At 38.4% G+C, this 15936-nt stretch overlaps 2 protein-coding genes across 9 annotated transcripts in view; both read right to left on the reverse strand.

The window, feature by feature from the left end:
• The window catches only part of CPEB3 (cytoplasmic polyadenylation element binding protein 3), a 141887-nt gene extending 139564 nt beyond the window's left edge, over nucleotides 1–2323 (reverse strand). The window contains exon 1 of the mRNA XM_042807605.1: nucleotides 2283–2323. The gene's annotated coding sequence lies outside the window, so the exon portion shown is untranslated. The remainder of the gene's footprint in view (nucleotides 1–2282) is intronic.
• A 6565-nt stretch (nucleotides 2324–8888) lies between these two features.
• Nucleotides 8889–15936, reverse strand: part of IDE (insulin degrading enzyme) — a 71476-nt gene continuing 64428 nt past the window's right edge. For all 8 annotated transcript variants that reach the window (XM_042802885.1, XM_042800982.1, XM_042803917.1 and 5 more), the window contains 3 exons: nucleotides 14736–14808; nucleotides 12719–12786; nucleotides 8889–11538 (listed from right to left, as the gene is read on the reverse strand). In XM_042802885.1, the coding sequence (XP_042658819.1) occupies nucleotides 11443–11538; nucleotides 12719–12786; nucleotides 14736–14808 (237 nt within the window). In that variant the 3' untranslated portion in view covers nucleotides 8889–11442. The remainder of the gene's footprint in view (nucleotides 11539–12718; nucleotides 12787–14735; nucleotides 14809–15936) is intronic.

A 15936-nucleotide genomic window follows, 5' to 3' on the forward strand; every position in this document is an offset into this window, starting at 1 on the left:
ATCAGCAGTTTATCCTTTCAATGTGCAAACCAGGCATCTCTTCCAAGCAGACATATTAGTGAGACACCACAGCCAGGTGCAGCCTGGGGATGCTCACACCCAGCGGTGAGTCTGACGCAGGGGAAAAGCAAGCTCCTGCTGCATGGCAAACAGAGAAAGGGGCACACAGTTCCCATATTGCTGTGTAATTCTGTTCTTCATTCACTGTGCAAAGTAAGCAGTTAATGAGTTACCTACTGTTGCCAAAGCAATTTCTCTTCTTGGGCTCTGTAATGAAGGCTGATACTGCCCTTCTTTCCCCAGCACTCATGTGCCTGCACATACCTATGCATATAGAGTTCCCCCAGACTAGAATGTCTAGAGACAAGAGGAGACTATTAGTACAAACTTTTGGAAGGCTAAGGATCCTTTCTGTTTAAGGATAAGTAAGTCTTAAGCTATAGAGCTCTGCAAGCTTCCTCCCCCTTCACTCCCACCTGACACAGGAAGACTGATACCACCATCAGGTCGCTTGATATTTCCTTTAGTAAGATGGTGTTTACAATTGCTAAGATCCTTATCAAACTTTAAAAACCATACTGTGTGGCCCACAGTGAGTAACTATGAAAGATTTCTTCTGTGATAGTTTGGTCACTTAATGGGAAATTGCAGCAGATCTTTGACAGTCTCAAAGTTTGAAGCAGGGAACTGAAAATTAGGTGGTAGGACTTCAGGTTGGTGGTTGAAGTGGTGGCTTTGGTGACTTGTATGAAGAATCTTCCCAAACACCTTGAAAATTTGAAGGTTGAAGCTGCTCAGTTGGGATTTTATAAAATTGAACTGGAATTTCCCAAGGGTTTTTGTGTAAGAGGCACATTAAGAGAAGAAATGGATCTTAGCACCTTATCCCATTACAGCTGGACCAGAAAGCAGTAAGCCTGTCCTCCAGAGCTCTTGATGACTTCCCTGCTTAGCCCATCCTACTCAAAGGCAAAAGATAAAATGTGGACTCAGCAAAAGGTTTAGTGAATGAAGGACAAGGAGGTTGGGGACTGAGCAGTCATCGAGAAAAAAAGGTAAGAGATTGCAGATGTTAATCTGTGACACAGAAGCCTGGGAGCTGCAGAAGGGCTTGGGGTGTGGGGGGCTGTGGATCAGACTGGGTGAGGGAGGCAGGTGACAAATGGGTAAGGAGATGAAGACTGAGACTGGCCAAGGGAGAAGGATGTGGATCCAGAGACAGGAGAGGGGATGGTCAGGAAGAAGACATGGAGGTCTGTTGCCATCAGGAGCTGGAGCAGAGTGTGTGCCTCAGCTCCTTTGCAGCACCTGGAAATGCCAGTGATGGGGGCTTATCACGCAGACACACACATCCTTGCTCCTGGCAAGTGACGGATCATGTGGCTCTCTCCCATGAGATAACATGTGTCCGTGTCATTAAGGCAACACATAATTAAAGCTGCCCTGTGTCCCCCCACCTTTCAGTTTCCCTTTTCTTCTGTTTGAACACTTGACAATTACACCAAGTCAGTGTTACGAGCACTTTACTGTCAAGCTCCCTGTTACATCAAACACTAGGAAATACCAGAACTATGGTGGACTATACAATCTTATTTCTGCCCTCCTTTGTGAAAGGATCTGTCTGCGACACGACTGTTCTTTTCCACAGCCCCCCACATGTCACTCATTGAAACGTTTCGAAGGCAAAATTGCTGCTGTTTTCATGAGTTTCCCTGTGGTGCCTGTTGCTACAGTGCCAAGCACTCCACAAGTACAACCTTCCCCAGGACTGGGTGGGAAGGGGGCAGCCCCAAGAATCTGCAGTGCCAATGAATTAAGATAATCTCATTCATAACGCCCATAACCTGATACATGTAATTTTTTTCCTCAGAGTAACATGCACTGCATCAGTCACACGTTCAATGCACGGCAAAGCCGCAGCTCCACTTGCTGTGCTCGGTGCTGGTGCAAATTAACCCCATTCATTCACGGACCTCCCCCAGCATCTTAAATAAAATAACAGGCGGCTGTGAGATAAAACAGAGCCTGCGGCACCCCACCACCCGCAGAGCCCAGCCACAGGCCGCGGGGCTGCACCGCCGCCATATTGCCCCGCGTACCCCCGGCCCCTGCGGAAGCAGGGCAGGCGGCGACCCCCGGCCCCGGCGCCCATACGGGCCCCAGCCAGCGAGACGCGCTTCCCGCCCGCCATTCATCGTCCCTCCCCCTCACTCAGCCCTCGCCCGTCACCCCCAGCCGGCCCAGCGCCCACCCACCCCCGGCCCAGGCCCGGCCCCACTCACCGCCTCACGGCGCCTCAGCTCGGCGGCACCACCCCGCGGCCGCGGCCCGGCGCTCCGGCCCGGCCCCCGCAGCCCCCGTTCGCCCCGCGGGCCCTGGCCCGGGGCGAACGGGGGCACGGACCGGGGGGCCGGGGCCGGGTGAGGGCGACAGCGAGCGCCGGAAGCGAGAAGGGAACCCCGGGGCCAACCCCGCAGGCGTCGCCGGCCTGGAAAGCCCTGGGAAAGCCGGTGGTTTTAGGACACAGGACACCTAACGGGATGCTAAACCGTGAAGGTGAAAAATTCACACAGTCTTGCTCCTTACAAAATACACATCTGGACCATTTCTGAGATTTAAGAGTGATTTATTTTATCTGCTTAAGCATTTAAAGTTGCATCTTTATCCGTAGTATCGTACAAACACAATTTTCTTCAGCAGAATGAAGAAAATAATTTGCATGCATAAAGATGAGATGCACAACTCTGCACACTGGTATAAGGAGTAACAGCAAATGTTGTGTTGTATAGCACCAAGAATAATTTTAATTACAGTGTGCAGGAAAGATACCAAGAAAGCTTCTTGTTTCGCAGTAAATCTTTTAAGCCAATGTTTTTATTCTGAAGTGTATGCTGTTTTCCAAGCAATGCAAATTAAACTTTACATTACAAAAATTAAAATATACCTGTTTAAAAAACTTGACACTTTCTACAAATTAAGCTATGAAAATTGATTTATTGTCTTGCATAGCAAATTTTCTTTAAAACAGGTAAGAAAACCTTGAAAACAAAAACAAAACAAAACAAAATTCTTCCTTTCCTGGTGTTCCCCTACCCAAACCTGGTCTAACAGTAGGAAGTAATCATTGAATATGCATGACTACATCATGGACCTGAACATTCCTCCACACATGAAGCATACAATCCTACTCTTAATTTTATTACTGCAAAAAATGGCACTAAATAGTTCAATATTTAGTGTCAATTAAGTCACCACTTCTTGACTTTCCAGGTCAAAAAATATTTTGGTAAGTGCCAGCTATAAAGACTCAACAAGGGATAAAAAATAAAATAAAAAAAAATGAAAAAAAAAACCAAACCAAAAAACTTAAGGTCTTTCACTCTCTTGCATTACCTTAAATAAAACACCCAGTTCTGTTGTTCATTCCCAAGATGAGGGACTAGATTCGACAGGTAATTCAAATACATATGCATAGCCATCACCTGGAGGCACAGGTAACTGGTTGGAAATAGCACTAATTAACACAGTATACATATTGCAAAAAAGAAGATATAATTCAACTTCTTTTCTGACAAAGTAGTAACATTTAATATTAATACTTAAACAAACCAAAGAAAGACCTGTTGAGGAAGTAGATTTGATTTGATGTAGCTGCTGCTCAAGAAAAGAACTTTGCTGTTTGCCCAAGGCATCTGAGATTGCAGGGGGCCAACAAAGATGGGATCGCTCTCCTCTCCTTTAGCCATCCATAGTTTCAGGAACAGGGAGAAACATTACAAATTCAGCTTTTTATATCAACGAGCTGCTGTCAGTCTGTGGATAGTGTAGTGCTATCCAGTCTCATCACATCTCTCCCAATTGTGTCATCTCTCTCCTGCAATACCAGTCTACCAGGTCTGTGCACATTGCCAGGACATTTCTGGTATCACTTCTGAGGGCACCTCAGCTTGTTCAATAAACCAGAAATTGCCAGCAGAATAAGTAAAATAGTTTAAGCTTACTGATTGTGCTATCCCTTATAGTCTTACTTAATCATACACACATCGACACTCAGTTTTGATTTTGTGTTGCAGTCTGTTTTCTGAATACCTCTTCCTGAGCTGCTGGACAACCAGATACATGAAATCTTTCCACTCAGTTTTGAAAATGTATATTATTTACTTTATCTTAAGAAAAGGTAAGAGATTAAGTACATTACAAATGCATACTTTACAAAGGTAGATATACATTATCTTGGAATTTATCTTTCTGCTTGCCTGGTGTATGATTACTCCTGGGGAATAGCAAGGCAGCTATTCTGGTATCTTTGTATCAGATCTCTGGAACACCATCACCAAATTAAAGCTCTATGCAACAAGCTATGAAACTGCAGGACTGTTTATTTCTATACAAGACTGAGAGCCTATATCTGGATCTCAAATTAAAGAAAATACATGAATGTTACAAGACTTCCAGGACTATTAAGCTATTCTATTTAAGATTATTTTAAATGACTAGTCAGACTTTATGCCAAAACCATTGTTAAGATACATGCATTTTATAATCTAGTGCTATCAATATACTACAAGGCAACACATCTACTCGTTGTCAGGCCAGCTTAAGTCTTTAGTTATTAATTATCTCAACTGCCTTTTTTTTTGTGTTTGTTTGGTAGAGAATGCAGAACTAATACAATTAATGAGAGATTGTGCTACTTGTATTCTGTTGTTTTCAAAACTCAAAGAAACTCAGATTGTTCAAACCCTACAAGCTGTCCTGAAAATAAGGTCTTGTATTCACTCTTAATTACTCAATTCAACATGTAAGAAATCCTAATACATATTATCAGCTATACGGTACCACAGTTGTGCATTGGTAGTTTACAGACAATACATGACCCCTTTTCTGAGGAATTTTTAATTTATACACAATGACATGACAGATAGACATGATTATCAGACAAGAAGTGCAAAATGGCATGCAACTAGTTGCTTTCGCCTTATATGTATTACCTTCCATTTCAACATTATTTTTAGTAAATGGCTCATAGTATGGGCAAGCACCCTAGTTCACACTTACATTTTGTATACACTGAGCTTAATACAATCTTTTGTATTCTCACATTCATAACATCTTTAAACTAATGATTACTGACACTTACATTCAAGTGAAAAATCCAAACTACAAGGATTCCTTGTATATGCTTTCTTCAAGTTACACAAAGCCTACAAGCTATTCCACTCTTAAATATACCTACTTCCAGGAAAAGGCTGCATAAGGTACATTTTTATTAGATTATTCACAGCAGTAAAATCATATTGTGCATACAACAGCAGATCAGTCTCATGCCATGGTTGAGTAGCACCTGTTTATTTCTGAAATTATTTCTGAAATAGTTCTACTTGCTTAAATCTATAACTTTGCTGGGCTTCAGCAGCAGTCCAGTGTGTCTCTCCAGGCTTAGACCTATTATAGATGTCATCTTTGTGTAATTTTATGGATACAGCTTGCCATGATTAGAAGTTGAATTCTAATCACAGAAAAAATATCCCACAGCATGCATGCAGCCCACACCTCGGTGCATGCCAGTGCTAATGGGACATCAACGATGCTTTTGGCTGATGTGACAATGGAAGTATCTGGTCTCTTCACCTTGGTCAGAGAGACATGACGCAATGTGAGATGAACAGTAGACATCTCCGCCTTTGAAGATGATACAGAGTATCAGAACTAAACAATCAGTTTGTGGAGATGCCAGATCCAGTTATACGTACAGATTCCTGTGTTCTTAAAATACACTTAATGCTGCAGAATTGTCACAGTTACTTTCTCTTCCTACAATTTTATCTGGAAATGAATATTAACCAAATCTGTGAACAGAAGAATTATCTGCATAGATCTTTTTCAGATTCCTGAGGCTTCACCCTTAACAGATATGTGCCAGTGAATGATACTGGTATCTCACAGTCAAAACACAGAATTTCCCTTGCAGTAAGTAGTCAGAACAAACACTTTTTTTTCCCGCATTACTGCAGAAAGCTCGGAATGCACAAATATTAGCAGACTAAAAGTTACTGTAATGACAAAAATATAAAAGTGTTGAACTGTTTGACAGCTTAGTGACTCCAGAGCACTGATGGGCACTAATCTGTTGTGAACTTCCCTGGCTTTTGCACACGTGCAAATAATCATTTGGGTTGAAACCTGTCCTGCTAAACTTACTTCATTGAAAGCAAGTTGGAAAGTTTGAAAAATACCAAGTGAACCATTTTTGAGCACTATTGCTGTGAAATGTTTACATATTTTCAGTGTTTTAAACCAGTTCCAACACTGACTTATCGAATGCACCACCTTAATACTAAGTAAAATTTTTAGACCCCTGTTCACCAAAAGACATCACATCCAAAATATAGATCTTCCAAGCCCAGTCTCAGCTTTCACTGACATTTGTACACACCCACACTTTCTACATTTGACATCCCATAATACCATTTGTATGCATGCTCTGACATTAATCAGCCGTAACCATTTAAAATGCTGTACTGATTTACATCTCCCTGGAACTCACAAGCAGGTTGTCTTCTATTTCTCCCATCACAGGAGTTCATCCTTACAACACTCTTCATATAAAAATCATGTTCTTCTACACCATAACTCAGTGGTTAGTGCAAGTTACCCCAAAAAAATCAACTTAATTTCAATCTTATATTAGAATTTTCTCTAGCCTATTTCTCCCACTTCCCAGGAGGTTAGTAATGTAGGTTGGGGGCCTCCTCATTCCCTTCTGTTGAACCTGTTCCAATTTTGTAGAGTAAGCATTCACCACCAGACTATGTGCATGTATGAGCCCACACGTACCATGGGGCACCCAGTTCTGCGTACGGGTGGAGGCAAGGGCTGGAAGGGGGTCCTGAGTTCCAGCTGCTGCTCCAGTGAAAAGTTCACGTATCTTTGGCAATCACTAGAAAAGCACCACAATTCCTTGCTCCCTTTCCTGAAAGGGAAGCCGAGCAGGCAGTGAAACACTGTAATGAAAATCCGAAGCAGAAGGAAGCACATCTAATACACAGTAAGATGATGGCAAATCCTCAGAAAGCTGTAGGATTTAAATTTAGATGCCTCTCACTAGAGTTTCCCACTGCCTAAGCCTAGTCACTTCCTTGCTCAGTGCAACAGTAACCTGAAGTCCTCTTGGAGCTGTGTATCCTCCCTCATCCATTGCACAATCAGGAAATTTAATTCAGAATTTTGCATTGCATCACTAAAAGGGGAGTCCTAAAAGTTAACAGCAGCAAATGCTATGCAGTGTAGTGTCTACATCCTTTAATGCCTAACTTTTAATTAACAGCCTTGGGTGGCTTAGAAATATTAATTTAAGAAGCCATCAATATTCTCAATCTTATGTTCTGTTTAAATGCTTGAGTTCAAGTATGTTGGTTTCATTGTGACCTTTTCATTTTGCTGGGCCATTGGCCTTACACACTTTCTTCCTTTGAATCGCAATTCAGATTTCACATATTATTAGTATTATATTCCACCAACAGCACATACTATACTGAAATGTTTCAAATAAAAGCCTCTCAGCAGAATCTAGATAGGCCAGGCTTCTTTTGAAATTACATGAAAGGTAAGAAAGGAGCCTGAGTTTCTGATCTCTTCTGCCTTTAAAATAGCACAGAGGTGCCTTGTATTCTGCAGCATGCAGCAACAATATTAAAAAATAACTTGAAAACAATGCATTTCAGAGTTGGATTTGAATATCAAATTAGGTATCGGTTCAAGGGAAAGACCCAGGTGTCTCTGTAGATAACCGTATCAGTTAGATGGTCAGCTATTGAAAAAATACGGAAAAAAACATATGAAGAAAGGTGTAGAAGATAATGATTTTACACTTTACGTCAGACTGATAGCAAGAGCTTACTAACCAGTTAAATGGTACAGAGAAGGTAGACTAAAATTCTGCTGACCTTGTGTTAAAACAAGAGCTGGAAAATAGTAAATGAAGTCTAAAAGCTGTGTAATGCTTTCTCCACACATGATTACACTGTGGAACGCGTTATCAATAAGGGCTCTTCATGTCCAAGCGCCTAAACAAAATTCTGAAAAAGCTCAAACATTTTTTTATGGCTAACAGTAACAGCTGAACTTGGCTAGCCTAATTTTTTTGCAAAAGACAGCAAAGCCAATGAGTCGAGATTTACACCAATCCCTAATGACTGGGAGTGGAGAAAGAGAGCCCTGATGTTGGGCACAACATTTTCCAGGTGGGTTGCAGGCATTTCATTTCTCCACTCTTCCCAATGCCAAGGACAAAACCTGTCTCTCAATGTTGCTGTCTGATATTACTTCAAGGAGCCCCATTAGAACAGCAGAAGCGCCTGCTAATTTGTATCTTTGTGCTCTCAGAATTCAGAACAGATACTATTTAATGTTCTAACAACCACAGTTACTCCTAACCTTTGGAAATATAATCTCCTGGTATGCATAAAACAAAGAAAATGACCAGGGAAAGTAATTTCTCAAAAGCAACACTGTAAAGCTGCATTAGACATGATTCAGTCTGGATGCAGCGATGATCTGAAATTATATTTTCAGATTTGATAATTAAACTCCTGTCCTGTGCCAATATTTCTACCTTTACGTTACTAAGCTTTTATACACTCAGAGAGCAACAGAGGTGGATCTACCTAAAAGGTGTAGGATGCCACATGGGGAAGTCCTCTGAAACTTCCCTAGAAGTGACTTGGAACACTTCTCCAGCAATGCCTAGCTAGTCAGCCTAACTAGACCAAGCAAAGGAATAGCAGAAAATCACAATTAACATATAATAAAAAACATGCACAGACTGATAGATGTAACATTACCAGTATGCAAAAAATTGAAATGAAACAAATTAAGAAGTCCAAACATTAAATTCAGATTGTTTATTGTAAACAGAATAACTCTAGCACTCTGTCATACTGGCTGTGTCACATGCACCCAATTCCACATGAACTGCTCAAAATAGCACTTGCAAAAATTACAGTTACGTAATAATAATTTATGGTTTCTTACATAAATGAATTAATAAGCGCTAAAATTGAATTACAGTGTATTCTAGGTAGTTTTTTATTGCTTGTAGACACTGCAGCTTTGGATCCATGAAAATGAACCCATTAGTATGCCTGAGTTTATCAAAATTTACTGCTATATCAAACTCAGAAACTGTAAAATGCTGGAGAACACTTAAAAGCAATTAAGAGTTGCTGGAAAACTACATGGGTTTCCATATCCAGTCACAGAACTTTGAAATTCTGTGTTTTTTCCGCTGGAAAACATGGTATATGAGCTTGTGTTAAATACACTGCTAGTCCAATTTATTTATATAATTTCTTAAAATTAGAGTTGATAGTACTTCCATGAATATATATATATATATCTATTTATTTTTACACACGATAGAAGCCATTTAATTTTATTCACCGTAAGAGTGGTACGTTTAAATACTAAATCCCAAAATATATATTTTTATATGTTGTCAGAACTTTTAATATATATAATACAAATACTTTTACCAAAGGAAAATTATAAACAAAAGTGAAATGCAAGAGGGTAAAAAGCCCATTCTATGTGAAGGATCCATGAAAAATATGATGAACAGAGACACCTTTACTGTTTTTGCTTATACTATATTTAATGTTTTTTCTTCTCAGGCTACAAAAAAATGCTAATGGCCTTTCTTGGCAACAGGTTACATCACAAACTATCATCAAATTTATTAAAAAGATGTTGAAACATGTGCTGTTAACCTTTAAAACAACTTTTAAATACACTGGATGTATTCGGTTAGAAGAGACCCTCACATAAACACAACGTAAGGCCCTTACGTGTCAAAAATTCATTTAAGTTGGTTTCAGAGCCAGCTTAAGAATGAACACTGATCAATGACATGAACAGCCTTATCGAATATACCAGGATTCTGACAAAAAACAACATGCATGTCACATCAGGGCCTTAGTTTCAGGTTCTTTTAATAAGAAGCAAACTCTCAGTAACATCCCTGATGAGCAGATTTTATATCTTCAGTGCTTTGTATACTCTAGCCTGTCTGAATAATTACAGTCAAACAGGTAGGAGAACTTAGTATGATTCTCCCTTACCTTTTTCTCCTTTGGGGCTGTCCCAAGCACAAGACCACTCTGTAGAAATCAGTAAACTTGGTGAAGATTATACACTGTATATTTTTTACCATTTTACTAAATTGTGAAATATATATATATATACACACATATAGTATTTCAGCATAATTCTTGATCTTTCAGGGTTTTGTGCAGCTTTCTTCAAAGAAGTAGGAACAACCATTTCATGATGTAACCTGAACCACACCCTGTGCTGTAGCAGTACTGCTAACCCAGTACTGCACCGTCCAAAGTGCCTTTCTGAAGGACAAGGACAAACCACACAGACATATCAGAACAATGATGTATCTGACTCATTACAGGGCCCGTATTTGACATTCACCCGTTCTTGCATCAAGAACTAATGCGTGCTTATTTGCACTAGTACTCTGCTGGACTGAGAACTGACATAACAAATGAGGCAAAATAGACTGAGCTCTCTATCAGTACATGCACAACTAAAAAACAAAAAAATGACACCAAATAAAGTATTTTATATGCCAAATGGAAACAATTCACAGTAACACTGAAAAACTGAATGGGATGTTGACACTATCAAGAGACTGGGACAACACTTCTGATAACAAAAATAAGATGCACTATTAAAGTGTTTCCAGCATTTTACTAGTTTTAATATAAAATGTCCCCAAATTTGTATAGAAAGATTAAAATCATGCCCCATTCTTCAATTATTCTCATTAACACAATTCTCTCACTTACTAATGTGTTGTTAAATTTCCTTATATTTTCCCCCACTGGTGTTCATAAAACTTAAATAGAAAATATGTTGGTTGCATTAAGGATCAATTAAAAAAGTATCATTCAACACGTCACTTCAAAAAATGTGGGAGTCTCTATTTTTAAGAAAAATTGTTGACCCCATCTCAAAAAGGACCTACTTTTCTCACCCCCATGCAGCCCCCAATAAGATAATTTTCAGGAGTAACAAGGATATTTCAAGCAACTTGGTTTGCTCTGGAAGGTTATTTTATCAAAATGAAAATTTGAAGGGATATACTATTTTAAAAATATACTGCATCTACAAGTTTTTTATTATTATTGTTTCAGTTGATTTTGGTTTTCAACAGGTTCTCTGTAATATAAATGACACATGACCACAACTGATTTTTATATACTCTCTATCCCTAACACACAGCTACTGTCAAATGAACCAAGAAGGAATTCAGGACTTTCATAACAGACAGAACCATTTATCCTGATGAGCTTTAATAATTTTGTTCATCACGAAGTCCCCTGAAACCATGTCAGTACTGATCATTTGCATTTCTTCATCCACTGGGCTTCTTCACAGTTTTGCAGCCATGAAATTGATATGTGGTTTCACCAGTGGAAAGAGTGGCAGACTGCGCTTGAATTCTGTCATATTTTCAATCACACTTGGCTGCAAAGAAGTGTATGCAAGAAAAAGTCTGCTCAATATCTTTAATCAGAAAAGTAAGAAATTCTTCCCTTTTCATTTTAACTTTTGCTGCAGCTACATATAAACACACTTTTCTTGCTCTTTTCTACAATATTAGTGATTCACACTTCATTATTACAAGATCCCCCAAAATACAGTGTTATGTCTTATGAAATAAATAGTTTAATATTTAGTACAAATAATTTAAAACAATAGCTACAATGCAGTAATTGCATTACTAATAATGGCAGGAACTTCAATAAACACAGAGCTTGTCTTTTCATTTACAAATTCTACTTCAGAACATCCCACCTACCCTTTGAGTACCAGAGGTAAGATCATAAAAACAACAGCAATTCAATGAGATATTATTTTTAGTTGCAGTAACAAAGTAACTTTTTAATATTTCAGTCATAATGGTCAATATATCCATATATAACTCACAGAAATTTTCACTTGTGGTGATTTTTTCACCTGTAAGGACTGAATAAGAACACAGATCTACTACCGCACTGCAAAAAGTTAAGTTACTGGGACAAACACTATCATCCTTCAAGAAAATTCATTTAATGTCCAGTAAGGGCCCAATGCTATCACATCTAACCACACAGTGATATCTGTGATGTTTGTATGAATAGAAATTGTCAAATTACTTCCTCCACAGGTTACACATTGACAAGAATGTGCATTAATATTTTAGGCTCTAAGATAATTACCAGATAGTTGGTTTTGTTGTTGCTTGTTTGAGCTCAGGTTGTGGTTTTTCTTTTTAAAAGCAAGGATGATATATTTGTTGATGCATATGCATCTTTCTCTTGACACATGATACAACTGATCAGATATAATCAGTATTTGCATACAACAATAATCAGTATTTAATCCCTAGTGTAGAGTTAACTACTACTATTAGCTTTCATTTCGATGCAACAGAAGAAGTAAGGTAACAGGACAGACTGTTAAAAAGAATTTAGAAAAAAAAAAGAAAAAAATCAGGAAAAATCTCTGTTGCTACTGAGAATGACAGCGCATGTGGAAAAGAGCTGAAATGTCAGCCCCACAACAGCATGGATTTCAAGGAGTTTGTTTCTCCCTATTTAATGATAACTAAACTTCCATATTAATAATACAGCCTGATACTTTTTGTGTGTCATTTGTGCTTTACCTGTGGTAGTGGTGGTGCTGGCGCCAGGTTCACATCATTTTGGCATGGAAATTCTCCAACAACAGGGCCTATTTAACACCATCAAAATCAATTCAGGACCATAATTTAATCAGTATCTTTTACATAATAAATGGTTTTCTAAGACAGGTATCTATATAATGCACAGGTTATTAATTTTAAAGTATCTCTAAATAAGATTTTCTCAACATTTTGGTTTTATACTCCATGGTTGCCTTTTGTAAAGACAAAGACCTTAATCCATCATTTGACTTGAGAACATGTGCTGAGACAGTGGCTTTTATTCATTTTATTCACACATAAAGAGAATGTAGAAATAAAAATTACTAATCTACTGATCAATGAATACTTAAAACTGGTTTTCAGTACAAATTAGGAGAACAGTAATAAATGCCAGTGGTATATGCAACAAGAGCAACACAACAGCACATATTTTAGTAAGGACATGCCTATGGAGGCATGGGGTTTACTCCACATACCAAAATTCTGGATAGTAGCCCCAAAGTCTTCCCTGCCAGTCCCCATGCATGCCCTCTACTCCAGGCCCCACAAAACTTCTTCCTGCATCCAGCCCACCTGTCCATAAGAACTCCTAGTCTTAAATTCCTTAAACATCTTTCTCCCTCCATACTCAAATTTCAACCCTAACCTTCACCCGGGGAGTTCATCAAGTGCTTCCCCCTCCTAAAATTGCAGATCTCTACTCTGCTGCTTCCAGTTCTTTACCACTCTCAGAAAAAAATGGTGTGTCTGCCTCCAGAAGATGGGTTCTCCCTGGGAAGCTTTTCAGCCTTTCTCCTTTGTGTTACTCTCTAGAGGATGGGCACCTGCACTTGGAAGAATGCTTATTTGGACTCATAGGAAATGCATTAAAGTCCCAATTTCTCTTTCAAGGCAGAAGAGAGGCCACATGCCAGATTAGATGGTTTAGGACTGGGGAGTATGTGGAGAGAATACCTTGTTACAATCTCTATAAGAGTAACCACTTCTTAGATTGTCTCCCATGCTCACCATTGTCTTGGGAAGATACCATTCCAAACAAATAACAAATCATTCTGGCAATGTAGTTATGACAATTTAAAAAGTTTTCTCTAGATAGGAAAAGTATTAGAACTATTTCTATTCAGCAATGATTAGCCACAAAAACTGGTAGGATGCTTTGAAGCAAGTCCTCCTTACTCAGCTGCAGAGTTACAATTTCCACAGCACCATAAAAATCAGTTATTCTGAAACTGCAAGGAGGTTCGTGACAGCCACACAGCTATCTGCTTCTTTCTGTTCTACAGACAAGCCTTTAATATTCTCAATTTTGGAACCAGTTACATCTTGGAATTTAAGTTCAGTAGAAACTGGTGAAAAATCTGCACAAAGCAACATAGAAGTTTTTCCTCTCAGTTTTTTTATATTAATCAGAAACACTTTTAACCTTTTCCTTCTTGAATTCTAAAATGGAACAACAGTTTACAGTGCATAGCTAATCTAGATTATTTTAAAATAAAGCCTAAATAAACTTTGTCTTTCTCAAGTTTAAATATAATGTTTGACATTCCCAGAGGGTTGGGTTTTGTTTGTTGTTTTGAGGGTTTTTTTTCAGAGTGCTTGAATAAAATTGTGGCTATTCATTGCTTGTCAGGAAAAAACCAAAACAAAACAACAAACCACACTGTACTGATAACTGCAAATCCTAGTTTTGTTCTTCCCTGTAGGACTATTACAGTTTTGTTTGTTTTAAAATATCCTGTTCGAAAAATAAGTGTTATTTTAAGATATATCATTTTAATATCAATGTACTTCAGAATGGTTGAAGAACTTGGTCACAAACATCAATCAGAAAATGTGAAGCACCCATTTGAAGAAAACCTATAAAAAGAAATAATTTTTTCTCTGAAAGTTGTATAATCTCCAGAGCTGAAGTGCATCCGTATCATATAACGTGCTGTCTAACTATCACTTGTTTGAACAGGAATTGATTAAATACTACATTCAGCACAATACTTACAGGAATCCATTTCCCTTGCAAGGACATGTACCGATACCTTGTGTCTTCTCGGAGCATCTATTGCCAACAGCACCTACAGTAAAAAACATCAAGTACTTCAGGTGTGGGAAGTATCACTCAGATATACTGTTATAAAGCAGTAAAAGAGCATTTAATTTAAGCTTTAAAATGTACCTTCAAATATTATTAAAAGTCATGCATACAGTACTTTGAATTATTTTATAATCAAGTTAAGAAATTCATGTACTGTTTCAGACTCAGAAAAACTGGAAGTAATAGGAATTCAGCCATTAACTATCATAGTATCAGGAACACAACCTAAAATGTCTGCAGAATTTTCAATCCCTAGCAGCCTTCTGGAAGCACATCACCTTGAACACAACTATAAAACCCAGCTGGACTAGTTCACCAATCTAACCAGTTATTTCTGCTCTAGAATACTGGATAATCATGTATTGAGCATTAGTGTGAGCAAAATAGTACAGATTCCTACAAAATCAGAATGTGGATACTTGCTTAATAAATGATAACTTGAACAACAGCTATTGAAATTCCATTTACTAAGTTTGTATTTGCTGCATATCTTCACCCATGCTATCATACTATAAAAACAAACCAAAGATGTTAGTGTTCAGTGTGCTGTATGAATAACCAGTTTTAAGCATTAAGATCATAAATCTCATAAAAATAGACTGTAATGTAAAAATTACCTTGGATAGTGAAAAGGATAAGACAGAGTACAGAAGAGAAACCGTTTTGAAAGACATTAGCACCCCCCGAGAGAGAAAAAAGAACACAGATACACACATACCCATGCTTCTTCATGGGCAGAAATTTTTCCATCCAACAGTAAGTTCCAAAGACTTTACGTTATTTTTCAAAGTATTCCCTGAGCTATGAGCTGCCCATATGTAATAAAAACCTATACACACTTCACAATACAGTGAATTTCCTATGGAATTTGTTATAAAACAGAAAGAATGAGGCCCATTTTTTTTTTTTTTATTGGGAGGGGGTGGGGGGGCAGACACAATAACTACAACAACATATGCCACCTCACTAGTATTTAAATTGCTTACATTAGATACCTATCTAGCAACTTCATGCTGAGTTGCAATGTACAATTATTGTATCACTATGCTGTTCCTTTGTTCTGCCTAACTGTAAGAGGAAGAAAAAAAAGCATTGATTTATAGTGAAA

The sequence above is a fragment of the Tyto alba genome, unplaced genomic scaffold (assembly GCF_018691265.1).
Source record: "Tyto alba isolate M040663 unplaced genomic scaffold, T.alba_DEE_v4.0 Super-Scaffold_1, whole genome shotgun sequence".
Classification (NCBI taxonomy): domain Eukaryota; kingdom Metazoa; phylum Chordata; class Aves; order Strigiformes; family Tytonidae; genus Tyto; species Tyto alba.